The 27,365-nt window shown below is 44.6% G+C and overlaps 1 protein-coding gene across 1 annotated transcript; it reads right to left on the minus strand.

The window, feature by feature from the left end:
• Positions 1 to 500: 500 nt before the first annotated feature.
• Positions 501 to 26,387, minus strand: BRD10 (bromodomain containing 10). The gene is made up of 8 exons (XM_066604252.1): positions 25,942 to 26,387; positions 23,027 to 23,215; positions 18,846 to 20,248; positions 16,151 to 16,221; positions 11,437 to 11,526; positions 10,847 to 10,962; positions 5,017 to 5,183; positions 501 to 4,335 (listed from the first exon to the last, which is right to left on the minus strand). Exons 1-8 carry the CDS (start codon positions 26,307 to 26,309, stop codon positions 1,085 to 1,087), a joined length of 5,655 nt encoding a protein of 1,884 aa, XP_066460349.1. The 5' UTR covers positions 26,310 to 26,387; the 3' UTR covers positions 501 to 1,084.
• Between the last annotated feature and the right edge of the window lie 978 nt (positions 26,388 to 27,365).

Here is a 27,365-nt window from a genome sequence, read left to right on the forward strand (position 1 = left end):
TCTGTTAACATTCAAAGCTGAATTTGACTCACAAGCTATGACAGTTTGGGGATTGTTGCCTTAGAGTAGAGTATATTCATACAGGGCAGATATGCTGTAGATTTTTAGGGGCAATTTCCAGTCGCAGCAAAGTTGATGACTCTTTGTTGCATATCTCATCTGTAGAAATGAATTTCTATGGAAATTGATATGCGGTGAGGTTTTGAAGTTCACCTCATGTCATTTTATGTTGTGGATCATCACTGCAGATTTCACCCTTTTCAAATGAGTGAGGGGAAATCCGCAGCAGAATCGGCAAGTAATGTACACGGAGTTCACGGCTTGTAAGCCTAACCCTTTGTAATGCAAAGGGTGAATTCTGCAGAACAGGAGCAGCATATTGGGCAAGATGGGTAGGACTCTAACGTCTTGCCACCACAGTGGGCTGCTCTGAAAATGTGTGTTTTTTTGGGGTTTCTTTAAACCTATTCTTACTTTCAAGAAATAAGACAAAGTAAAAATCATTGCATGACTTTTATTTTCTACATGCAGAACAGTCTGCATTAATGCTAAACAGTACACAGTTTTGAAAAATACTAAAATACTTAAAAAACTATATTACATTATGTAAACAAAAACATAAATAAGACAAATGTTCTTTATACAGAATATTTAGTAAAGAATGTTAAGGGTAAAGAATTATGTACAATTTTACATTTTAGCCTACGATCTTCTGAATACATAAATATTCGTGACACTCCCATAAAAAATGATTTTTTTTTAAAGTTTTTTTTTTACAAATGTAGAAAGACCAAATACTGTTCTAGATAAATGCAAATATATTCAAATAGAAGTGCAAATAGCTAGACTATGAATGGCAAACTATACTGGCAGATCATAGTGAATCATTCACTCAAAGCAGATTTAACATTCTGCTACACTAATGTGAACCAAGAGAAAAGGAAAATGAAAAAACTAGTAAATGTAAGTTAACCATGTAAACTGTACTCATTAAAAGAGCGCGTGGAACATCTAACAGAGCTGGCAGTTCAACATGAATTAAGTGCCACAAAAACTACAAATTCTTCATATATTTTATTCTCGTTTAGGATGCTACAGTGTGCTGCTTTTCTGTTGCTGAAGACTGATATACAAATAGGGCATGGTCTTCTGCCATCTTGCTCTCTGAAGCAGGTACTGGATTGTTAGAGGAGTTGCCCACGGTTAAAATAACCTGTTCCTTGACTGGTACACTTTTAGGTAATTGCATTACATTATTCTGTAGCATGCCCTGTGGCATGCATGGAATAATCTGAGGTTGAGGAACAGTGGTTAAAGCAGGACATGTTGAAATCCTTTCAACTGAAGTTACGGGAAGTGCAGGCCCAACTTTAGAGGCCACATTTAAATACTGAGTTGTACTCTGCGCAGCAGGTAAAATTTTAGAAGCGGCAACAGAAGTCATAGTTTTAAAGGGTTGTCCTAAAGTTGGTACTGGCGTCACGTTTTGCTTTACAGAAGGATGTTGTACTGTGGTGCTATTCAGGAGAGAATTCTGGCATGTTTGCACATTACTGTTAACTAAAGAAAGTCCTTGTTTAGTATTTGTTGATAGGAGTAGAACATGACTTCCTGCTCCAAGTCCTTGAGGAGGAACAATTAGCCGTGTGCCATTAATAGTAATCTGAGTTCCAGGTGCCAATGGTGTGCTAGTATTAATAACCAGTTTCTGATGGGTACAGGAGTCATTCAACTGTGGCTTTAATTGGGTAATAGTAGTGGATGAAAATGGCGGCAGAGTTTGATAACTGTCCACAGAACAGGATTTACATAACATATGCATTAAAGGAGAAGTCACCGCCGCCGGTGCCTTTGCGGCATTTGTTGAGAACATTTTGGGAAACTTTTCTGAGACGTGTTGAGTCTTTTCCATCAGTTCCTTATTTACTGGCTGATATGCAGCTGCCATAGTTTTTACGTGTGAACCCTCTACAAGACAACCGGTTGTTACAGGTATCTGCAAAGATGGTAATGTATCCTTTACATATCCAGTCATTTGTGTAGTGGACAGTAAGACGGACGACGAAAGATGCCCGGTTTTCACAGTTGATAAAGCTACAGTATTCCCTCCATTTGAAGGGCACAAACTTTTTGAAAAAGTTGGCAAACTCTTTAAAAGGTCGTTTCCGTTAGACTGAGTTGAGATTGGCTTTGCTCTTGCCATGGCAGTACATGCCGTAGATGCCCTTGTAATAGGTACAGTATGTACAGTGTTTGAACTTGTGATTTGTCCATTTTGCCCTTTTAAGTTAAAATTCTCTATACCGGAAATTGCAAAGTCTTTAGGATTATTTTCATTTCCTTTCCCCAATGTATTTTGTAAAATATTAATAGGTAGAGCATTTTTTAAACCGCTAGTGGAATTGACAATAGTCTGTCCGATGGTTAAACCAATCTTTACATCCTTAACTTGAGACACAATAGATGCAGAACTTGTTTTTATTGGTGAAGTCATGGTGGAAGGTAGTAAGATAATTTGCGAAGACTCAGCAGGCTTGACATAAGCTTTGCCAATAATAGTGGAAGTAGCTGGTTTTGAGGTTTGTAGTGCAACATTTGTGCTTGGAGAACTAGTTGGAACTTGAGTATTGATAAAAACAAATTTTTGGGGTGTTACTGCCGATGTTGTTAACATACTTATCTTTGGAGCATTTGTAGACGGGAGAATGGGAGGGGGTGTAATAAGTACAACCTTATGGAGGGAGGATCCACTTAGCAAATCGCCCTTTGAAGGGGTGGTAGTGTCAGGCTGAACAAGAGAAATAGTACTTTCTGTTTGCTTTAAGTCCATAGTTTTGCTTATAGTACTACCACCCTGTGCGGTACTAATGCAAGAAGGAATATTTACAAGATTTCCAGCAATATTTGTCATAGCCTGGGAAATTATAGGCCTATCTGGATGAACAGTGGTGACATTAGAAGACAGCATAGACTTTTCGGTAGTTCTACATATCCTTGAACTAGGATACTGGACTTGTGTAGCCTTAGTGTTCATATCTGTCAGAAGGTTTCTAGCACCAGACACGGATGAAGAAGCCTGCAGGCCGGGAGTTGGAATTAGTGAAGTAAGGTTGGGAGAAGCAGAAGTTTTAGATCTTGAAACTAAAAAGGAGTTAAGTTGTGGGCTAAAAGTAAATATAGAGTTTGTTACTGGAGTAACTTGCTCTTGGCTTGGTTGTACTTTCACCAGCCCAGTATTGCCACCCCTAGTCCTTACAAGAATTGACTGGGAGTCTCTAATACATACAGTTTTTAATTCCTGTTTTGCTTCAGATATATCTGTTTGTTGTGCGCTGGATACATTTACCATGTGGCTAGCAGTAACTGTCCTGCCTGTATTCGATGCGACGCTTCCAAAGTCTGAATGAACTGGTGTTGGTATAGCAGATGGCACCACCGACGTTGGCAAATGAGCTGTCAAAATGGGAGCGCTACTTTTACTTGTTTCACACGCCGATAGCACATTGCTACAAGCAAATGTGGTTACGGGTGGTTGGGAAACAAGAGTTGAACATGTCGTGGAATGTACGGTACTCTTGTTAAAAGTGGTGACGAGTTGTGCCGTTTTTTCTGCATTGATGTAACTTAGAGAAGAAATGCGCGGTGAAACATTGGGCATGAGGATTTTGCCCGATACATCGAGCTGGGCGTGATGGTTATCATCTCTTGGTAGTTTTTCATCGTTTTGTTGGAGGATCAGATTTTTCGGCAGAAGCAGAACCTGTTGCATTAGTTTGTCCCGTGGCTTTGTTTCTATTACAGGTTGTACCTGAATCTTCACCGGGGAGTTCTGTAGAATAGGGACACAATGCCCATCTGGGAGTTTGTAAATCATCTGTAATGGAGTTTTTAAAGAAGTCTGACAAGGCAATGCAGATGGCACTGCAGGGACGGTGTTTTCAGAAACGGGTTTGCTAACAGACTGTGGAAGATGGCTCGTTAAGGTCACTTTATTCCCAAGATTTGTTGCTAGTAAAGCCTGTATAGGCTTGTTCCCTTTAAGACTATCCAATGGTGAAGCGCATAGGAGATTGCCCCTTCTCTCTGCAACATTCGGAACGGTTTGCCGCTGGCCTTCTAAGCATTTTACGTGGACCAGGTCTTCCGAGGAAGAACTTGAGGCAGTGCTTAGTTTTATTCTCTTTTGTGGGAAAGTGTCTGATTCTTCATTATCTGTATAACCGAAATGTCTGTTCAGGCGCTTACAGCTTCTTCCTGGCAATTCTTTTGCGAAGTAATCTTGCCTAGCCATCTTGTTCTTTCCACACGTTCCCTCTTCCGATGCCACTAGTTTTTCTGTAAAAACAAATAACAGACATAAAAAAATGGATACAAACCACTCTATTTTAGATTATCAGGGATATAGACTAAGAATTAACTATCATTTTATCATATTCATACTTAAGAGGTATACTGCCAAAAAAAAATGTATATCCGTGGGTACATATTTAGCTCCCCCATCTAATAAGAGAATGGATGGGGTTTCTCTGACCATCATTCTGCAATACAAGTCAGCCAATGGCTACCATTAAGAAGAGGAGACCCAGTGAGAGGGCAAGTATGCTGTATATTTGAACAGCTCAATTACATTGAACTTATGGAAAGCAGCAAGCCAGATTGCTTGGCCGTTTCCGTGACTTTCATAGAGGGGGCTTGTGTGATCCCGCTATAGTTTTTCCCCACATTACTGGCATAAGCCCTTGTGAAACCATTTAAGTTAGGATTTACCCAATGTTTTGTAAGGTTTTTAAGTATTTTTTTTAAAGTTATGCCTATATATATATATCCTTCAATAAAGAAGGACTGTAATTATCCTTTGGGTGTGCACGCTCTTCATGGAGGTCTTCAGGTTTTGGGAATCGTATGGACACAGCACTGTCATTGTGTACTAGCCGTGTGCTGTGCGTATATCTCGCAGCCAGATACGTTCGCATGAGCCCGGCCTAACAGAGTGAAAGGAAAATTCTGAAGTCTTACCAGGAGAGGTTTTTTCCAGCATTTCTTGTCGACAAGGAACCAACTTTCTACAAACCGAATTAGTTGATCTGTTAGCCTCACATTCTCCACGATTATTTGATTCCCTAGTGAGATTTTCTGAATTTGTCAGTTTTAGGAAATCATCGTAATCCTTTCTAAGGCGTGTCCTGCGTAAAGACAGAAAGGACAAGAAATGAACGACATGAACTCTCAATTTCTGCACAAAATGTTTGTGTTTCTTACAGAATTTGGCTGCCGATTCCTATAAATCCAGATTTATAGACAATGACTAGAGAGGAGCGAACATGCTCGTTTAAGGCTGAGGGGGCGGCGGGGGAGAGGGAGAAATTTCTCTCACTCTCCCCCCTACCCCCACATGTCGCTTGGCTGAGTAATCAGTTATTCGAAAAGACTGATTCTCTCTCGAGCATCAGCCTTAAACGAGCGTGCTCGCTCATCTTTAACAAGGACCTTAGCAGTGTAAATAGAATTTCAATTAAATGTTTGATAAATGTACTTATAAACTGTAAATCCTGAATCGGGTAAGGGTGGTTTCAAACCTGCACCCGGCGTTCTACTTTCCTACGTCATTCGGGGAACAGGAAAGGGGAATCCCCTAAGGCCAAACTGTTCCATCTCTGGACGGAACCGAACAGCGCTGGGTGGATATCATTGACTATAAGGGGGTCCGCCCGCTCTCCACCCAGCTAGTCGGGTTTTGGACGGAAGAGCGTGTAGCGCTTTTTCTTCTGGAAATTTCAGCTGGATCGGCGATAGAACCCCCAACGAGTTTTTTCTATAATGCACATGAAAATGAGGATTTACACCCCAAAATGGATACCCCTGTTTGTCCTGCGTTCAGAAACATACCCATTGTGGCCCTAATCTTGTATCCGTATGTGAAACGGGGCCCAAACCGAAAGGAACAAATCAATGGCTTTCAGAACAGACATTCTGTATGAAGGCGTTTTAGGCCCCATTGCCCATTTGCTGAACCCTTGAGCGGCCAAAATGACAGAGAACCCCCACAAATGACCCCATTTTGAAAACTAGACCTCTTAATAAATTCATCTAGCGGTGTACTGTGTATTTTGACCCCACAATTTTGAATGACTAAGCAAAGCAAAAGAAAAAAAAAATTATGATTTTCATTTTTTTGGGCAATTATATCATTTATAAAAAAAAATGTACAGCACACATATGAATGAAGACTGTACCCCTGTTTGTTTTGTGTTCAGAAATATGCCCATTGCGCCCCTAATCTTGTGTCTGGCTGCACAGCAGGGTCCAAACCGAAAGGAGCATAGAAATTCAACTGTATTTAACTTTTACGTGATCGCCATTATCCGTTGGATAATGGTAATCACGTGACCAGGAACCGCTCACTGCGGCCCCGAGTCCCTGCTCCAGGCTACCTTTAGTAGACAGGAGATTTTAAATTTTCAGGGCCCTCTCCGGTTTCCGCTCTTGCGTCTGCCATTTTGCCAACGGACCCATGCGCCGAAGTTGGGGATAGGTCCATGGATAAAAATCCCGTCGGGGGACATCGCTGGAGGCCTTTGGTAAGTAATTTCACCTCTCCTCATGAATCGCATCCGTGACAAGAGGTGAAATTTTTCAAGTTTTTTTTACTTTTATGTGATTGCCATTATCCATTGGATAGCAGCGCTCACGTCACCAGGGAAAGCATACCGTGGCACCCCGTGAAATCTCCAGGCTTTCAGCTACGTTTGAATCACCCATGCAATTTTAAATCACTCGTGCAATCTGTTACTGTTGTACGTGAGTCCGCCATTTTGGCGATGTGTGCGTGTGCAGAACCTGGAGTACGTAATTTCATCCTTCCTAACAGATATGATCTATGACAGGAGACAAATCTAACCAATTTTTTTTTTTTTCCACACTTTTTTTTTTCTTTACACGATCACTGTTATCCATTGGATAACAGTGATCCTGTGACCGGGAACTGCATATCGGGGTCCCTGGTGATATCGCTCTGGCTCGAGGCTGCACACGCTGGCCGGGAGCAGAGGGATTTTAAAATTTCCCGGGGTCACGAGTCCTTCTGTGCACACGCCCGACGTTTCTGTCGGGCACGCATGCGCAGAAGGCAACGTAAGGTCCTGGAAGGAGCATATCACTGTGGGACATCGCGGAGGATGGGGGTGAGTATTTTTTTCCGTGATCGCCATTGTCCATTGGATAGTGGCAATTACGTTCTCGGAAACTGGTCACCACGGCCCCCGGTGACATCTCCTCCTTCCTGTCTACCTTCAGTTGTCGGTAAGCAGGAGTTTTCAAATGTCCCGTGCTGATCTGGTCATCTGCGCATATGTCGCCATTTTCACTTAGGCGCAGAAGACACTGGAGGGTCCATTACAGACCAGATCATCGCGGAGGATGGGGGTGGGAAGTTTCAGCCCCCCTCAAGGATGCGATACGTGAGGGGAGCTAAAACTTACTTTTTTAAACTTTTAATTTACTGTAATGCGATCGGTGCTATCCAATGGATAGCAGCGATTGCATGACTGGGGAAGGGCGCTTCCCGCGGCCCCCATGACAGCTTCAAGTTGTCAGCTACCTCCGGGAAGCGACAGCATGGAGCCGTTACATCCACAGCCCACGTGGCTTTCATCCTCAGGGGATACATGTTTTTACGTTCCTGAGGATTAAAGCCCACTTAGCTAGGACGTAAAAAGGCAATGGGGCAGTCACTAAGAGGTTAAATGTTTAAAACTTTTTTTTACATTACATGATTGCCGTTATTCATTGGATAACGGTGGTCATGTGACCAGGGACTGCATACCACGGTCCTTGGTGACATCTCCCTGCTCTTGGCTACCCATTCCTTTAGACTGCAGTTATAGCTCAGTAATTAAAGCCAGTAGCAATATATCAAGCCCCAGGGCAGCCCTGGCCTTGAGGGCTAATTCCCACGGATGGATTATCGCTGCGGAAATTGTGGCCAGACACCCGCCCCAAATTCTGCAGCAATGTCCTCTATAGACACGCTATGTTAAATGATTCTCCCCTGCCCACGAGCGGAAAGCAACTGCGATTTTCTGCACACAGGGACAACTGCAGCATATTCTATTCTGTGCAGGAAAACTCACGGATGGCTTCCATTGCTGTCAATGAAAGTTGTCCGTCCCGCGATACTTCCGCAGTGCTCACAGTGGAAGTATCGCGGGAATCGGCGTCACAGTCCAGCGACTGAGCGTCATGCCCTGCACTGCACATGCACGCCGGACAGGTGAGTATAGGGGCGCTGGGTCTGATTCTGCTACAGGTGGAGTCTGACCCAGCCGTGGACATGAGCGCTAAAGGGACAATTCTGATAAAGAAAACAAAAGCAACTACTATGATAAAACACTGAAAAAAAAAGGAAAGAAAAAAGAAACAAAAAGACACAAACAGATCTCCGTCCCAGTGACCCAACCAGTCTTTGTTTACATGTGGACCACAATACTCTCATGCCCGTACTACTGGCATCACTTAGCGGTTCCAATCTTCAGAACCATTCTCATTAATGCAGATACAGCTGGAGGAGGTCTTGTTTTTGTGTCATTAGGAAATTTGTATTAAGTATTTCATTTACATTCAGTTTTATGATGGGGAAAATGCACTTATCTGTATATATAAAAATGAATGTCTGTCTGCGTGTCTGTCTGTCTGTCCTTTATGCATTACTACACCATTCATCCGATCCCCATGAAACTTGGGAAGTTGCTGAGTACACTCCTGGGAAGATTACTGGCATAGTACAACTATCCTACGATAGGGGGCGCGCGTGCGAGCGTCGTCAACAGTTATGCCCCCCAGACCTAGACTGACCAATCGATTTCCATCTCAAGCACGAAAGAAAAAGGCATTACGAGCTTCAGAAACAGACGAGCAACGGGAGGCGTGCTCAACTACAAAATGATGCATCCGCCAAACGGTTTGCAAAACAATTGCGGTTGCTATTCCTTATACGGCTGAGGTAACATGAAAGCTGCGCTGTGATTGGTTGTTACTTCTTATACGGCTGAGGTATAATGAAAGCTGCGCTGTGATTGGTTGTTATTTCTTATATGGCTGAGATATAATGAAAGCTGCGCTGTGATTGGTTGTTACTTCTTATACGGGTGAGGTATAATGAAAGCTGCGCTGTGATTGGTTGTTACTTCTTATACGGGTGAGGTATAATAAAAGCTGCGCTGTGATTGGTTGTTACTTCTTATACGGCTGAGGTATAATGAAAGCTGCGCTGTGATTGGTTGTTACTTCTTATACGGCTGAGGTATAATGAAAGCTGCGCTGTGATTGGTTGTTATTTCTTTTACAGCTGAGGTATAATGAAAGCTGCGCTGTGATTGGTTATTTCTTATACTGCTCAGTTCACATGAAAGCTGTGCTGTGATTGGTTGCTATATATTATACCGCTGAGGTAACTCATATGAAAGCTGCGCTGTGATTGGTTGCCATTTCTTATACTGCTAAGTTAACATGAAAGCTGCGCTGTGATTGGTTGTTACTTTCTAAACTGCTGAGGTAGCATGAAAGCTGCGCTGTGATTGGTTGTTATATATAATACTGCTGAGGGAACGTAAAAGCTGTGCTGTGATTGGTTGCTCTTTAATACTGCTGAGGTAACATGAAAGCTGTGCTGTGATTGGTTGCCATTTCTTATACTGCTGAGGTAACATGAAAGCTGCGCTGTGATTGGTTGTTATATATTATACTGCTGAGGTAACATGAAAGCTGCACTGTGATTGGTTGTTATATCTTATACTACTGAGGTTACATGAAAGCTGCGCTGTGATTGGTTGCCATTTCTTATACTGCTGAGGTATAATGAAAGCTGCGCTGTGATTGGTTGTTACTTTCTAAACTGCTGAGGTAACATGAAAGCTGCGCTGTTATTGGTTGTTATATGTTATACTACTGAGGTTACATGAAAGCTGCTCTGTGATTGGTTGTTATATCTTATATACTACAGAGGTTACATGAAAGCTGTGCTGTCATTGGTTGCTCTTTCTTATACTGCTGAGGTAACATGAAAGCTGCGCTGTGATTGGTTGCCATTTCTTATACTGCTCAGGTCACATGAAAGCTGCGCTGTGATTGGTTGCAGCAACGCGCAACGGGTAAGCTAGTTTATTATAAAGTGTGTCTATTGTACATTTGTAGTTACCATTACAGCTTAAAAAAAGTGAACTTTATTAAAAAAATTAACTTTTTTCTGTTTTTAAAAACTGAATATAAAACGCCGATATGAAAGAAGTCCGGGGGCCCCTTCACACGTGTGTATACGCAAATGTGAAACAGATTTGCGCTATGAACGAGGTTCATTTGCGTGTGTCTGGACATTGTACAGTACTTTTTTGTGCAAGCAGGGCTTGTTCATATGCAAACACAACCCCACCCCGAGTGCAAAGGCTATTTAGCCTAGAGAGGTCCAACAGTGTTCCTTTTCAGCGGAATTGCGCAGTGTATTGTGCATCTCCCATAGACTTCTATACGCACCTCTGCTCTGCAAATGCACAAAAAAAAAAAAAAAAAAGAGCATGCGCTATATTTTTGCGTGCGTGAGAAATGCGCACGCAAAAACAGGGAAGGTGTACGAACCCAATGATGGGTTTTATTCTCTGCGTATGGCATGAACAAGTTGTGTGTGTTAAATTACAGTTGTATATCGTAGTACATTTCACTTACACCCTGCTGGACGGAGGGAAGTCAGGCGCCTTTTTCTAGTCACGTTTTCAGGATAGTCAGGTTCATTTTTTTTTTAGTTTAAAACAAAGAAAAGGTAACGGGACGTGAAATACTGATGGCAGCGCAATATTACCTGTTTTTCTGAAAAGCTTTCAGTAGCTTCGGTTCCCATGGCAGCAGCTCGTTTAGCAGTCGCGTCAAAGTGCTGTGAAGCTCTTTCACACCTTGTCTTCGGAAGTGCCGCTTCCCCTAAAACATGAATACCTTAGATTACTTGTTCTAAAAAATAAATCCTCATTGTAATATCTCTCATTATGAGGAAATCCAGCGCTCCAGAATGAAAAAATAATAATCCAGGGCCATTGACGCCTAAACCGAAAAATGTAGGAACCACATAAAATTTAAAAAAAAAACAAAAAAAAACAAAACTTCCTGTTGGCAATGCCCCGCATCTCCCTTCTGATTTATCCTTCTTTGCACTCACTGTATGCCCCCTCTTAAAGAAGATCCCCCTTCCCTCTTAAAGTTGCTAATTGATTGCAAATGGCAATAAGATTGAAAATGCTTGTTGCCATTTGCAAATTTTTGGTCGCCATCTGGAGTCCTAGAAATAATTCAATTCTCAAGCTCTAAGAATTCTATATCCATCCATAACTGAACTCATATAATGGATGAGCAGAACTGCGGGCCCCCAGGGGATAAATATTAAGAAGTCAACCTTACCGATTTCTTTTTGTTGTTTTCCATACATTTCAGCTCTCCCGCTATTTTCTTAATCAGTTCCCTGAGTTCATGAAGATTGGTGCAGACCAGCTGAAATTCAAATGAAAGCATATAACCAAACGTTTGCTACACAACGGCTACTGGTTTTGCTCTCTTACCCAGGGGTCTGTGATTTTGTGCGACACTATAAAAACATTCTAATAGTAGCTTAATTGGCTTTCCGTTAAACTGACCCTAAAGCAGGGGGTCCCCAACTCCAGTCCTCAGGGACCCCCAACAGGTCATGTTTTCAGGATATCCTATGGTAAGAACACCTGTGGCAATGTCTGACACACCGACAATAATTACATCACCTGTGTAATACTGAGGAAATCCTGAAAACATGACCTGTTGGCGGTCCCCGAGGACTGGAGTTGGGGAACACTGCCCTAGAGAACGAGTTTTCTTCAGATAGCGAAAATACACCTAATGGCCACTTTATTAGGAACACTGGCTCTTACACGACCGGAGCGTCCCTGTATGCAAATTAGCGACCCCATTACAATGGGTCATCGGTGCGAGACTAGCTGGGGCTAACCGCCAACCTAGTAGGGTTTTCTCTCGTACAACTGTAGGGAGAGAATAGTGTGACATAAACATCCAGTGTAAGGGCTCATTCACACGACCGTGATTTTGGCACGTATTACGGCCACGTGACACGCAGGGATTGGAGTCCATGAAAGTAAATGGACTTTCATTGATCTGTTCACATTTGTGTGTAAACACTGTGTGTAGGTACACGCAAAAAAAAAAGCCTGCAGCATGCTCTATTTATCGGTGTTCCACGCAGCGCGAGCCCTATACTTCTGTATGGGCATGTATGCAAACACTGTCCACACACAATACATTGCATACGGGCAATTCATATGCAACCCTGCTATGAAACAGAATTTTAAGAAAAAAGACAAAGTCACACTGCGAATGACCGTGTGAGCGACATTTACGGTCATTCACAGTGCCCTCGCTGCCATACGCAGTCTGTCAGCTCACACAGGCCAGCAAAATGCTGCGGGATCTCCTCCGTGTTTTACGGATACGGGCGTGTGAATGAGCCCCGAGGAGTTCCTGTGAATGAAAAGAACTCATTGATGACAGGGGTCAAGGGAGGATGTAAGAAGTTATTCTGATAAACAGGTGGGGCACAATCAAGCAGATGGATCGTAGCCCAATACAACGCTGGCGCTCCAACTATCGTGTCTAAATGAACAACTTGCCAATGTCCCTTAATATGGAAGGGGCTATGACTGCAGACCAGCAGTTTATACGCCGCTGCTCTCTAAAGGTGCATCTAGACGGCATGATTACACCGTGCAACACAATTTTTGTAGCCGATAAGCGGCTTATAGTAACTTTAGTGCGCTGAATTCAAATATGATATCCGTTTTTTTCTGCCACGTAAGGTTTTCCAATTATGGGGAATAATGTAATCCTATTGCCGTTGTATTGTTTTTTTTGGAAATCTGCCTATACAATTAATGCAGTCGGCTCGCCATTAACCTTGCTTAATAAAAAGAACAAATGTGATTGCGCAACTATTTCACAATCACTATTACATACCATGTGCTGGCTGAACACTATAAGGGTAGGTTTATGTAACCTATAGGGTATGTTTCCACGTGGTGTAAACACTGCAGATCATCCACCAGTAAGTTGTAATTAATGAGCTGTGTTTTTACAAAAAAATACATGTTTAGTATCGCTGCGTCCGTAGAAGTCCGATCTATCAAAGTAATGCATTATTTACCTCACACAGTGAATGTCGTCTGAAAAAAAAAAAAATTTAAATAGAGAACGCCAGGAATGCGCTTTTTTGGTCATTCCATTTCCAAGAAAAAAATGCAATAAAGACCGATCAAAAAGTCGTATTATTCCAAAATGGTACCAACGCAAACTACAGGACGTCCCACAAAAAATGAGCCCTTGCACAACTATGTGTACAGAAAAAATTAAATAAATTAAAAAAAAAAAAAATCTAAAAAGTTATTGTGCGCAGAAGATGGCGGCAGAAAATAATTAGATAAAAATGAAAGTCTTTGAAAAAAAAAAAAAGGGTAGTACAGCAAAAAAACAAAAACAAAAAAACCCAAACAACATTTTGGTAACTAAAGTTTGGTATCGTAGTAATCGTACTGACCCATAAAATAAAGTTATCAGCTCATTTTTGTTGCAGTTTATGGGCAGTAGAAACAAGGCGCACCGAAGGATGGCGGAATGTTGTTTTTTTTCCTCCTATTTGACTCCACTTAAAACTTTTTAAAAAATTTTCAGTACATTATATGGCACAATAAATAGAACCGTCGTAAAGACAACTCGTCCCGCAAAAAAACAAGCCCTCATACAGCGACATCGATGGATAAATAAAGAAGCTACGAGTTTTTAAAACGAAAAAAAAAAAGGCTTGGTCACTAAGGGGTTAAATAACCTGAAAAATGAGACTGCTGCTATTATTCCATTTTACCAGTGTAATCAGCAGGTTTTACTTTTACAGAAACACATCAATTACTTTCATTTATGAACATTTTTTTAAAATTTTTTTGCACGGTGTTATCATTGAAATGGACGAAAGTGTCAGATAAAGGTTCAGTCTAAACGCCGACCAGCGACGATCGGACAAGAATCATTGGCTTCTCCGTCGTCGTTCAGTTTATGCAGTAAAAAATAAAATTGCGTCTCGTTCACTTGTCGTTCCGTTTAAACAGTTTTTGTTCAGTGTTTCACATGGCGAATCTGAAACCCTGGATGCGAAGTGAAGGGGTCAACGATGAATCTGCCTGTATGAGAATGAACGAGAAAGGAGCCTTAGGCTTGATTCACACGGGCGTATATTGGCCGCTGTTTTTACGGCCAGCCAATATACGCTACCATCTGATGCATTGGATTCCAATGCATCAGATCAGACGGGCGTATTCTTGCGGCGTAAAAACACCGGGCCGGCATCAAAGATAGTCCTGGAACCATATTTCCTGGCCGGAATCCGGCCGTTGCCATGCACTCCTATGGGAGCCTATGACAGCTGCTGGGGAAAGGAGGTGGGAGAAGGTTTTGCAGAGTGACTGCTAAACTTCCTCCCCCTTCTCGCCTCCTCTCGCCGGCTGTTTGCAATGGGAGCATCAGAACGGGGGCGTAGTTAGTTGGTAAGCTCTCACTTCATCCTGCCCCCTCCCATTGCTGGCTGCCGAAAAGGGGTGGAGAGGGGACGGGAGCTTAGCACACTAGCTCCCGCCCTGGCCAGCCTTCTCCCCTTGGCAGGAGACGGCGAGGGGGAGGAAAGGGAGGTGGGGGTGGACGGCTTAGCAGAGCTAAACTGCCTTCCCCCACCCGATGGCATTGCGGTCTCAGCGTATATTCGATTTGAGCGCCTGTTCACGCGTTTTTACGTCGCCGGCGGGCAAATGTAAAAACGTTGATGCCGTGTGAAAGACCTCGAAGAGAAAGAGAAAAGCAAGGGTAAAAGTGCAAACACTGAGTAGTGGAAACACCATGCCTGACCAGAGGAATCCAGATAAGAAGCCATCCTACCCACACTGGCCAATATATTACTGCAGAACGATACCAACATCTAGTAGAATGTATGCAGGAACAGCTGCTCTCAAGGCCTAAAAGAGGTCTAACAAACTACTAGATGAGGGTCTCTAATAAAGTGGCCATTCTGTGTCTTTTGACTGGAACACCAGGAACCTACCTGAATACGTTCTCCCAACAGTGCTGCAGATTATGCCAGCACCACCTAAACAGGGAGTACATAGATAGTAGATACAGAGCAAGCTTCGTTTACAAATCGAGATATGTCTCTTGTGCTGCCACCTAGTGACCATTATAAGAACTACAAAATCTCAGAAATTTAACATAGAGATTAAAGAATAACTTTCATATCTCAGGATGAGTGAGGGTCTCTGGTTGGACCGCCACTGATCAGTACGTTACCCCCTATTGAGTGTATAGGGGATAACTTGATAAGATGGGATAACCCCTTTAATTAAATTCTGATCCATGCAAGGAAAAATAAATCCTATTTTAGCTGTAGTTTACAGAGCGAAATATCTAAAGAGAATGATGACACAACGGAGCGAGACATCGGGCGGATTCATTAAACTGTCTAAAAGGAAATCGGTCTTATGGCCCATAACAACCAATCTCAGCGCAACTTTTATTCTGCTCTGGTAAAATGAAAGTTGCGCTGTGATTGGTTGCTAGGGGCGACAGACAGTTTTTCTTTTAGGGTATATTTACACGTAGCAGAAATGCAGCAAAATCTGTAGTATCACCAGAGCGGTGGTGTTTAACTCGCTAGAGGCCGCTTGGTGCCGGAAGTGCCGACAGCACGACAAACTTAGAGGCGAGTGGGGAACGCTGTGGCAGCTGAAATCAGGAATGCAGCCGACTACTAGTCAACTTCTGCACCCAGGACTTTTGCAGAAATGCTGCAGATTTTGCAGTGGAATTTCCCGCTGCATTTCCTCTATGTGTAAACATGCCCTTTGACCGTTTCATAAATCTGCCCCAATATCAGATTGAATGTTCTGGCCAGCCGCATGACCAAATGTCTGTTACACATTAGGTGCGTAAAGACTTCATGATTCCACATAGTCAGTGGATATAATTTCATCTTTTGTCCCTCATCTCAACCGTATTTTTAAAGAAAATCAAAATGTGCAAATTCAGGAAAGTGATTTACCTGGAAATCAGGAGACGCTGCAGAGATTTTCCTCTTCTTGATCACCATTTTCTTAGATACAGGTTTATTTCCTTCCAGAAAACAAGAATAGCTTTATAAGAAACCATAGAGACTCTTCTAACCAAAGGCATAAATGAGCAGCAAGTCTGGCTTAAAACTAGGTCTGCCTAATAAAACTACTATGTACCCCAGGTGAGAGCGGCTCCGTATTACTATTGCGGTGCACTACTGTATTAGTATTGCAGTGTATTAGTATTGCAGTGCCCTGTCCTCAATGTAGGAAGTGACTTCCAGCAGCTCTTTCTGGCTTTCATATGTAAGGACGTTCTTTATCAGTATTCGTTATCTGATTAATCTTCTTTAAGCTTCATTTTCTATTACTTCTGGTTGACATTTGGGAGGCTTCAAAGCCAATTACCAGTTTTCCATAGAGTTATGGTTTCAACATACAATATTTTCCATATACAAGGATCATCTGAGAGCCAATTACTGGTAATGCTGCACATTGAGGGACCATTCTAAAACGGTAAATCTAATATGATAAATAAGAATTGTTGAAAATGACAATAAACTCTAAGGTTTACTACATTTCTATTAAATAATGTTGCGGTATGAACCTTCTGGAGACGCCAATGTATCAGATTATTGGCAATGCCAATGAATATATCTTTACCCGTTCCATCTAATGCATTAAAGAGAGTAGGTCACCATGAAAAACAACCCTAAATTGCCATAAGGGTACCCAAACACACTGCGGTGATCCCCTCTAATCCCTTCTAATTGTCGAGCGGCACTTGGACTTTAGTTCAGGTACCAATCTGCAATCAGCAGTGAGCTGCTTGCACTTAGAGCAGAATACTACAGGCAGCCTAATGTTTGGATAGCTGATGAGACACAGGTTCCAACAATGTAATTATTATTATCTCTGAACTCACTTTCACTCCCCCACTGTACACCAGGAACTGACCCAGGTCTGCATGTAATGTACCCCAGGGGAATACTACAGTGGAATTCTAGATGCTTCATTAGCAGAGAGAGCCTGGACAGTGTGCCAGCCAACTGCAGGGGAGTGAAACAATCTAAGGGAACGTGTCATCAGAAAATGACCTTTTATATAGGTGGTAAATAGATTTAAGAGGTTTTAGTAATTTTTAAAAAATATTTTCGTTCCAACCTGTATTATTTAAAACCTGCATTTTTCACACTGACCACAGAGCCTAATACTAGTCTGTCATTTCCTGATCTGTAGAGAAAACTTTACAGCAGTCATCTCACCAACATGGTAATAGATTCTCTTTAAAGGGCCACTCCAGAGAAAAAACACATTTTTCTATTCCTGCCCCCTTCCCTGATTGTCTGTAACACTCTGGATTTCTTCTCTGTGTATTCCAGTCACTTTGTAGCACACAGCGCAGCCCCCCCCCCCCAGTCTGATGCTTATCAGACACCATTTTAATACTAAAATGTTGTACTTTCAGTTTCACATGAATCCCATGATGCATTATCACGGCATAAGCTAAGGCTGTACCATTCTAATGCTGGGGAGGCAGTTTAATTCTCATTACCTTCTATGGTCACCTAAATAAGCTACAGACCCATCAGTGTACAGTCAGGAGGATGAGCTGTGATCTCCTTTATTATAACTGCATGACAGGAACTGCATTATCATTCATAACTGTGCCTGCATCCTCCTGTAAGCAGTTTCAGTGGTAGATCCTTCTAACACCAACACACAGACGGAGAATCTGACTAGAAAGTAAATCCATAACCCCCAAATAGATCTGAGCTGGTCAGAGTGGAGATCACACTGAGGCCAGGAGTTTCAAACAGAAATAAATGAAAGGAACACTAACCCAATTATATATGCAGGGGGGATAGCTGCATAATGAATGAATTAAAAAAAATAATAAAACACACTGGAGTCGCCCTTTAAGCATACGGCCATCAAAACTCAGAAACCAAATGTGCTGATGCTGATAATAAGATCCCATCGGTATTAATGACTCTTTAATATCAGCTGAGCATGCTTGTGGAAATAAGAGACGCCGTGGAGCCAGCGGGAAAGACAAGATCAGGACCGAATTCCTCCCATCCAAGCGTTTTTTTGTTGCAAGCGACATTCTAAGGTCTCATGTCCACTAGGTAATGCTGATTTCATAATCCGCACGGGTGTCCCGCACACGTGATCCGCGCCCATAGGGATGCATTGGACACCCGCAGGTAAGTAAATACCTGTGGATGTCATTTTTCCCTGCTGCGCGGATCGCACATGCGGGAAATCACCCGCAGCATGCTCCATTTTCTGTGGGTTTCCCGCACGGATGGCTCCCACAGGCTTCCATTGAAGCCTATGGAAGACGTCCGTATCCGCGGCACACCCGCAGCTGAGCAGGAGTTGAATGAAAAGGAGCGCATGGCGCATGCGCGTGGCACGCTGCCGGCGTGCTGAGCACATCCGCCGGGCCGAAGAAAGAAGATCCGGCCGCGACAGAGGGCAGATCCACAGCGTCCGTACAGGTAAGTAAATTTTATTTTCAGGCCTCATGTCTGCAGGAAAGGAGGGACCCGCCGCGGGATTCTGCATGGAGAATCCGCGCGGGCCCGAATTTCCCAGCGGACATGAGGCCTAAGGATTTCTTGACCAAAAAATCTTAACGTTGATGTAACGCCGTACTGCACATCACATAGTACTCACCAGATCTGTGCTTCTTGTGCTTGGCTTGCTTTTTGTTGAGATACAATTTACTATGGATTTCGGACTTAAAAGCCTTGAATGTATGCGTTTGGAGATTTTCACATTTACCCTGTACGTTTTCAGTTAGTAGGTTCTTTATTTTTTTCTTTTTCTTCTTCTTCTTAGCTCGCATGCTATTGAGCTCCAGCTTTTTATGGTTTAGTAAAGGATGGTCTAAGATAATGTCCATTGCTACCCTGTGGCAAATGACCTCAGTGTTGTCAGTATGGTTGCCATTCATATGGGCTTGATACGTTTTAAGTGCATTCTCTTTCAAGGGGCTAGTGTCCGCTTTCAGTAAGGTTGCTTCCCCAAACTTATCTACATTCTCAAGAATTCTAATCTCCCCTGGACTCAGAGGTTCTCCGTATCCCACAAGCTCCCCAGGACTAATAGGCTTTTCTACATTTTCTTTGCAGGAGACAGTCCTATTACAGTTATGGTCTTCATGCCCGCAATCTGGCTTGGGGTCATCGTTGGAGAAGCTATTGCAGTCGTCCGCTTGACAGTTTGCAGAACTTTCTTCCTTAAAGTTACAGTATTTCTCTGGATTACTTGAAGAGGTTGAAGACGGCACCTTCTTGAGATTTTTAAAAGTCCCATTCCTTTTTTTGGAGTATTTGGACCTACTCAATTTTGCCCGTGGAGTTCTTTTAATTTTGACGGATGGGATCGGAAATTCGGGGGCTTTAAAGGGTCTCTGTTTGTACACTCTCACATCCGCACCACAAAACTGGGGAAAGTGAATGTAGGCGTTTTCCTGGGAGTCATAACCTAGAATCACTTCTCTACATTCGTGGATTGGTTGTCCAAGTACGGCGTCTTGGACTTCGTTTTGGGTTTCGTATACAAAGTCACAAAGTCCTTTCAATAACCAAACTTTTTGGTAAAATGTTAACTCGTGAAATGTTTTTTGTTCAAGTGGATTGACTTCACCAAGAACTTTAAAAAACTGAGAGCAAAGTCCGAGCTTCTCGGCGCAGCGGTCGGGATTCTCTGCTTGACCTATAACGGTATACCACTGCTGGACCTTTTGCCTAAGTGCAGCTTCCCAGGCGCTGTAGGGGAGGTTCGGGCGCCGGTGTAAAGTTGGTCTGCGATGCGGAGGACTCAATAACGAAGTCATTATCTTTGCCAAGAAGAGATTACACTGAGGCATCAATAAACACCGCTCCAATTCATAAAACACGACTTCAGGCAGGTTTAGAATTTGCTGTGCTAAGCAAAGAAAGTGACCGATGGCCGGCATTTCCCACATGGTCTCCATTGTTGAAGGGGCTGCAAGAGACAGAAGACTTCTATCCCACTCATCCATTTCCTTCTGGTTGGCTTCCTCTGCTTCTTTCTTCTCTTGTTCCTTAATTCTAATGACGGAGAAAGAAATTACCATAAGTACGTAAAAACTTTAACATGTAACCTTGCATAGAAAAAAGTAAATTCTGTCACTTATACAAAATGGAAAGCAGAATCAAAGTCGGCCTGCTCAGCGACTGTCAGTGGCACACTATGTGGCTACAGATCATGGTATTGCCATGCTGCGGTGTAACCTAATGGAAGTGAATGGGATCGCTTGGCAAATTGCCGAAACCCAACATTCACAAGAAATCCAGCATGTTAGGATTTCTTGTGATTGTCAAATGGTGGTCAAGGTAACTGGCACGCCGCAACGCAACCGCAATCACTTAGGTTGCAATGTAGCATGGCAATAAGGCAGTGTAGCCCTAGCCTAAGATTATATATATACTTACATACATACATACACATACATACATACATACATACATACACACTATGTTTTTAGAGGTAACCACTGTGTGACAATTATACAGAAGGTTCTATATGAATAAAAAAAACAAACTAGGGTGTGTATTTGCTAGTGTCTGATGACACATGGCATGAGGACACACTTTGAATAATACCGCAGGGAATCGCTACTTGCAATGTATTCAGAAGGTTTTTAAACTCTTTCAGTGTTTGTTTTTTTACATGCTGTTATGTTGTGGCCTGTTAAGTCCCGTATACCGGCCGCCTGCGGCCTGCACTGACCCGTATACCGGCCGCCTGCGGCCTGCACTGACCCGTATACAGGCCGCCTGCGGCCTGCACTGTCCCGTATACAGGCCGCCTGCGGCCTGCACTGTCCCGTATACAGGCCGCCTGCGGCCTGCACTGTCCCGTATACAGGCCGCCTGCGGCCTGCACTGTCCCGTATACAGGCCGCCTGCGGCCTGCACTGTCCCGTATACAGGCCGCCTGCGGCCTGCACTGTCCCGTATACAGGCCGCCTGCGGCCTGCACTGTCCCGTATACAGGCCGCCTGCGGCCTGCACTGTCCCGTATACAGGCCGCCTGCGGCCTGCACTGTCCCGTATACAGGCCGCCTGCGGACTGCACTGTCCCGTATACAGGCCGCCTGCGGACTGCACTGTCCCGTATACAGGCCGCCTGCGGCCTATAAAAAGAGACTCTGTGCAGTGAAATGAGCTGCAGCAATGGACATACACTGCAGATAGGAGGGGATTATAGCGTCCATTTGTATCTTTGGCCATGAGGAGCAGGAATAATAAAAAAAAATAAAAAATAATAAAAACTCGGATTCCTCTTTAAGAAGTATTTTAGTCAAGGGGAAATAATGCAATATATAGTAAACAGGCCTAAAAATATTTAGTCTAATAGGTCATCGATTTTTAAAAGCTGGAAAACTCCTTTAATATTGATTACCTTTTCTTTCATTAGACAGAGAGAAAAAAAATTCTGTTTTTAATTTTTGCTTAGGTCAATAGTAATGTGATGTATAAATGGATGTGCAGAGACTGTAACACCAATAGCCTCTCTTAGGGTGCTTTTACACAATGGTGCACAAGTTCTCCCCTAATGGTTTTAGAGGATGAGGGGCGTTGGGTACCATTTAGCATACCCAATGGACATGCCCATCGGCGAGATCTCTATGGAGACTGGTAGTCAGTCTGGTGTCAAGAGTCCTGGGCAAGACATTCCCTCTTACCCCCTCGGTTTGCCTGCTGGCAGAGAAGCCAACCGGGTTTAACAATCAACACCACAAACTCTCCCAATTGAATTTATATGGTGGCCAGGATTTATAAAGCATCCCAATGGTTGAAGCCCTCCCTTAACCCTTTCCAATTCAATTTGTATCCTGGTTTTCCTAGGGGGCTTACTCTTTTTCTGCCGTTACACAACAGCGCTATATGCTGGCTAAAGCCAGTACTGCATGAGGTGACACGTTGGATAGGCTCAGACAGCAGAGAGGCCGGCAATATACAGTAAGAGAACCCCGATGGACATCTTCCAGCATCGGAGCTGTACAGCCCTAAATCATAATGTCTTCAGAGGACAGACAGTGGATTGGAAAGGGTTAATCTGAACCCTGTCATAGCTAGAATTTCCAAATTGATGATCTGTGAGGGACGACCGTATGGAGGGTTTATTCAAGACTTGGCAACCATGATCTGACTATCTAAACATCCCGAATATGCCATGACTTCTGACTTCATTGGAGAAACCTCCTTGAGACACATCAGGCGGTCTCATCAGCAACACCTAAATGATACATAAGATCTATTTCATCGCACTCTAATAATGAGTGGAAATCCTTTTGTTACGTTTCACGTTTCTTCGTCTAAATGTTTGTTTGACAAAAGCCTTCAGTTCCACAACTTATTTCTAAAGATATTATTCAGCTTTTCAATGTATAAAGTTATATAAAAAAAAAATCAAATAAAGGCTTTTGGAACTAAAAATTGCACAAATTAGCCATTTTCACCGACAGTCGTCCCATATAGAAGTGGGACCCGACTGAGAACCGAGCAAGAAACCCCTCAGGAGTCACCAGTCGCTTCCTTTTAGTGAATAATGAGCGACTTCTCCCTCCGTGTAAACAGGAGTTAGTCATCTTTGAACTGCCTGTTCACAATGAATAGAGTCGGGCGGCCGGAAGAGATCTCCTGCAAGCTCCGCCTCCATTCACTGAATGACTATGGCTCCTGTTTGACAGTCGTCCCATGTGGAAGCACCCTTAGTTTAGGTCCTCAATATCTAATCTGTGGGGGGCCGACTACTGTCACCTCCCAGGAAGCCCCTTCAGACACCTTGTTTACAGCCACAAGTTAGTGCAGCTTCTTTACCTCTTTTCTTCCTTTGCTCTTAAAAACTCTGCTTGTTTAAGGACCTGCACCATGACGGATTCCATAGCTCCACTGTTTGCATTGGCCAAGTTTCTTGCCGATGATCTCCTCCTCGTTGAAGTGCCTCCTGTGTCTTCCTCGGGTCTTTCATACCTCTTAGAGGTTACCGCTGCAGCATCTTTCAGGTTGCTAAAATACAGAAAACAACAATATACTAATGTGTAGGTAACTTGGGGTTCTGCGACCGAACGGCTCCATCTCAGGATGGAACCAAATAGTGCCGAATGGACCCCATTGACTGTAATGGGGAATGTGCTACAATAAAAAATAACCAATACTGGCTTGTTGTAGCCGCTGGCACTCCAGCACTGGTTGGTTTCAGCAACGACTTGGCATACATCTATATAAACACCAGCTACCGACATTTTTTCTCCTGTGACATGTTGGAAAATTTTTTTATATCTTTTTTTTTTTTCACCTTTTTTTTCAGGGGTAAAAAGCTTTTTTTTAAAAGTTCCTTTCAAATTAAGTTTTTTTTTTTTATTAAAAAATTTACACTCAAATATTGTACAGGAATGGGTACTTTTTTTGTTTTTGTTTAGGACATTTCAATATATAACTTGTATAGTCCCCGATTATAGGGCACATGTGACGCCGATTTTGGTTGACATTGCCAGTAGGTCATTTTCTTTAGGTTTTATTTTATTCAGTATTTTTTTAAATATCTATGTCCCCGATGAGGTGAAGGTCATTTATATTGTCTTCCTTCCTCCCAGACCCACACTTTTCCATTAAAGCTGGAGATTCTGCCTTCTCCTCTGGGTCCTTGGCTGTTACATTCCTGTAAATTTACTGTGCTTGGTCCTTAAGTGGTTAATAGCACTCCCTACTGTTCGGGGAGATTAACAAAACATTAGCCTAACACCTCTATAAGGGTGAAGTCACACGAACGTATATCGGCTCGGTTTTTACGCCGAGCCGATATACGTTGTCCTCGTGTGCAGGTGGGGAGGATGGAAGAGTCAGGAGAAGGAACTGAGTTCCCGTCCCCCTCTCCGCCCCTCTGCACTATTTGCAATGGGAAGAGGAGGGGCGGGGTGGGGGCTAAGTTCCGAGAATTAGCCCCGCCCCCATCCCACCTCTCCCCATTGCAAATAGTGCAGAGGGGCGGAGAGGAGGCAGAGAGGGGGTGGGAGCTCAGTTCCTGCTCCTGGCTCTTCCATCCCCCCCCCCCCCCCCGCACACGAGGACAACGTATATCGGCTCGGCTCATTTTCAATGAGAAGCAGGACAGGGGCGGAGCCAATTACCGAAACTTAGCCCCGCCCCCATCCAGCCTCCTTTCATTGCAAATAGTGCAGAGGGGTGAAGAGGAGGCAGAGAGGGGGCGGGAGCTAAGAGCACTGCTCCCGACTCTTCCAGCCTCCTACCCCTGCAGAGAGAGACGCCGTATATCGGCCGGCATGAATACCCGGCCGATATACGGTCATCTGAATGCACCCTAAGGGTGGGTTCACCCAGTTTTGTGCGCCAGAGACAGACGTGGATGTAAAGCTATGGCCAATATGAAGGAAGGACTTGGGGTATGCGCACAAGATGGAATCCAACTCAGATTCTGCTTCTAAAAACAGCACTGGAAATCCGTGGCTCAGCTGCCGATCCCCACGTGGATCTAGTGTTGCGGCCGTTCTGGGATCTGTTGCTTTCTAGTAATCTGGTTCAGGTTTGGTATTTGTTGCTCTCCATCTTCTGACTCTGGTGGGAGTGGTTTTAGGGGAGACTGTCTTGGTCTCACCTGTGGGTAATTTGGGAAGGACTATTTAGCCGGGTACTTGGCTCCTTGCTGTTTATGTTCAGTCTTCCTCTGACTGTGGTCGAGGTCTGGTTGGTGCTGGATCTCCTGTTTGCCTGATGCTTCACAAAGCTAAGTGCTCCAGTTGCTATATTGTTTATATCTTGTTTTTTGTGTTTTTTTTTTCTATCCCACGTTGGGTTTTGCTAGTGGCCAAGATACATGGTCAGGTTCACCCTTGTTAGGGCGGGTTATCTGCGTGTAGGCAGGTCCTTTCCCTGGGTGAAGGGTTTATAGGGACGGTGTTACCCTGGGGTCTGTCTTCATTTGTTACCACCCTTTTGTGTGCACTGGTGGTCTGTTTGTTCACAGCCCGTGGGAAGGTCACGGTTACGGATTCCGCGCGCCCAGTTTGAACGTGACATTTTAGCCCTGTGAATGGGCAGAATCCACCTTTCTGGAAATTCCTGCCGTGGAACCATCCACTTCTGGCCCGAACCAGTCCATAACCCAACCTGTGTTAGGTCACCCTAATACTACTGGTGAGTTGGGTTAAGAAGACCTCACTTACACATGTGGAGAAATAAAACCCACGCTTCAAGGGTTTTTTTTGTTTTTTTTAGCCAAAGCAAGAAGTGAAAGCAGCAGGAAAGAGACAGAGGAGCTTCAAAAGTGGTGTGCAAATACCCAAAGGTTTCAGCATATTTTGTGGTGTGGATTCCACCTTTTCAATTGCCCATCTGACTACATCCTGCGGCCGCCGGCACATCAACACCACTAGCCGTATCGCTGGGAGGAAAGTGTGTGTGTGTGTGTGTGTTCCAACAGGGACCTCGAGACACTGCGTTCACATGCCCCGTCCCCTGTCCCCCAGGGGAACACTCGTGACCCTTCTGCGCCCGTGAGGATCGTAATGTCACAGAAAGCTGGCGGTTTGTAATCCACGAGAGTTTATATCATCATGAAGAAAAATATCACATATGGGCAGGTGTGATATCTGTGTGGTTCTCAGCCCAATATCACTCACCTGTGTGAATGTAGCCAAAACAGCATGCCCCTTCTACCCCCCTGTGCTCACTGGGACAGCTGTGAGGGTAGTGTGGCGCCCCCATCTGGTACTCACCGGGACAGCAGCGCCAGCTTCTGCTCCAGCATGACCTCCAGCTTCTGGGCCTGCTTGGACAGCCAGTGGTCGGCGCCGTGCAGCTGGTAGCAGCCCTCCAGCATCGTCCTGAAGTCGGACACGAAGTCCCCGATTGCGCGGTACTGGCCCGACGAGAACTTCTCCTCCATCTGCAGCAGGGACATGGTCGGCGCAGGGGGGCCCGGCTCCAGCCCATCCTGCCCGCCGCTGTCCACCTCTCCAGGCACCGAGCCTTCCTCACATACCCCGGCAGCTGTCACTCCGCTGCCCGCCGTCCCCCCGCCCTCCTGGAATGGTGACACGGTGACCTCCGCCATCCCGGAGCCGCTGACACGTCCCGCTCTCATTCATCCCTCCAGTGCGGAGCCGGTACCGGGCAGCAGCAGCACCGCCGCGGACTAGGGGGGCTACCGTGTACCGGAAGCAGTGAGGTGCAGCAGCAAACACTTCCCCGCTACCGCCCCGCCCACCGCAGCGCTCGCCGCAGCCAATCGGGAGCGGCGGTACAGCCGGCTGAGAAAAGGCCGCTGAGTGGCCGCAGCTGTGAGGAGGGGGCTGCGCTGTAGACCACCTGAGAGCAGGGAGACGCGGCCGCCTCACCGCAGGGAGATACGCGCGTCTCCCTGCGGTAAAGAGGCCGTATCTTTCCGCCGCTGCACACGGTCCTGCTGGGAGTTACCTCACAAACAGTGTCACAAATCCATCCCCCCCCCTCCCCCTAGAAGTTGCCCTATCACTGCAAATCCCATCCTGCAGGTCCATCTCAGGCAGATCTGTAAATGACGAGAGTTGTGCTGATCAGCCGAACAGTCTTGCCCTCTGAGGCCCTAAAAGTGGTTCCCCCCCCCTTGGCCTGTGAAAGTCTCTCGGAGGCTCCTTGTGTGCAGTGACCTCTTCTTCCGATTGTGTGGAGCTTGTTGACCACTAGACGCCTCTACGATGCAGAGAAGAGATTTCACCCCATTACCAGAGTCTGAGAGGGGTGCATTATTGGGATGTGAGAAGCTGGATGGTCGTAGTGATGAATGGTCCCCACCGGCCGTTCTGACCAGACTGTTAGGAGGTGTTGACCAGTGGACGGGTGAGGGCACACAAGGTGGACCAGGCTCAGGACGCCCCTTACAGACCACCAGTAGAGGAGCGTCTGACCAGACTGTTAGGAGGTGTTGGGACCTGTGGATGTGTGAGGGCACACAAGGTGACCAGGCTCAGGACCCCTGACAGACCACCAGTAGAGAGGAGTGTCTGACCAGACTGTTAGGAGGTGTTGGGACCAGTGGACGGGTGAGGGCACACAAGGTGACCAGGCTCAGGACGCCCCTTACAGACCACCAGTAGAGGAGCGTCTGACCAGACTGTTAGGAGGTGTTGGGACCAGTGGATGTGTGAGGGCACACAAGGTG

The sequence above is a fragment of the Eleutherodactylus coqui genome, chromosome 5 (genome assembly GCF_035609145.1).
Source record: "Eleutherodactylus coqui strain aEleCoq1 chromosome 5, aEleCoq1.hap1, whole genome shotgun sequence".
Classification (NCBI taxonomy): Eukaryota; Metazoa; Chordata; class Amphibia; order Anura; family Eleutherodactylidae; genus Eleutherodactylus; species Eleutherodactylus coqui.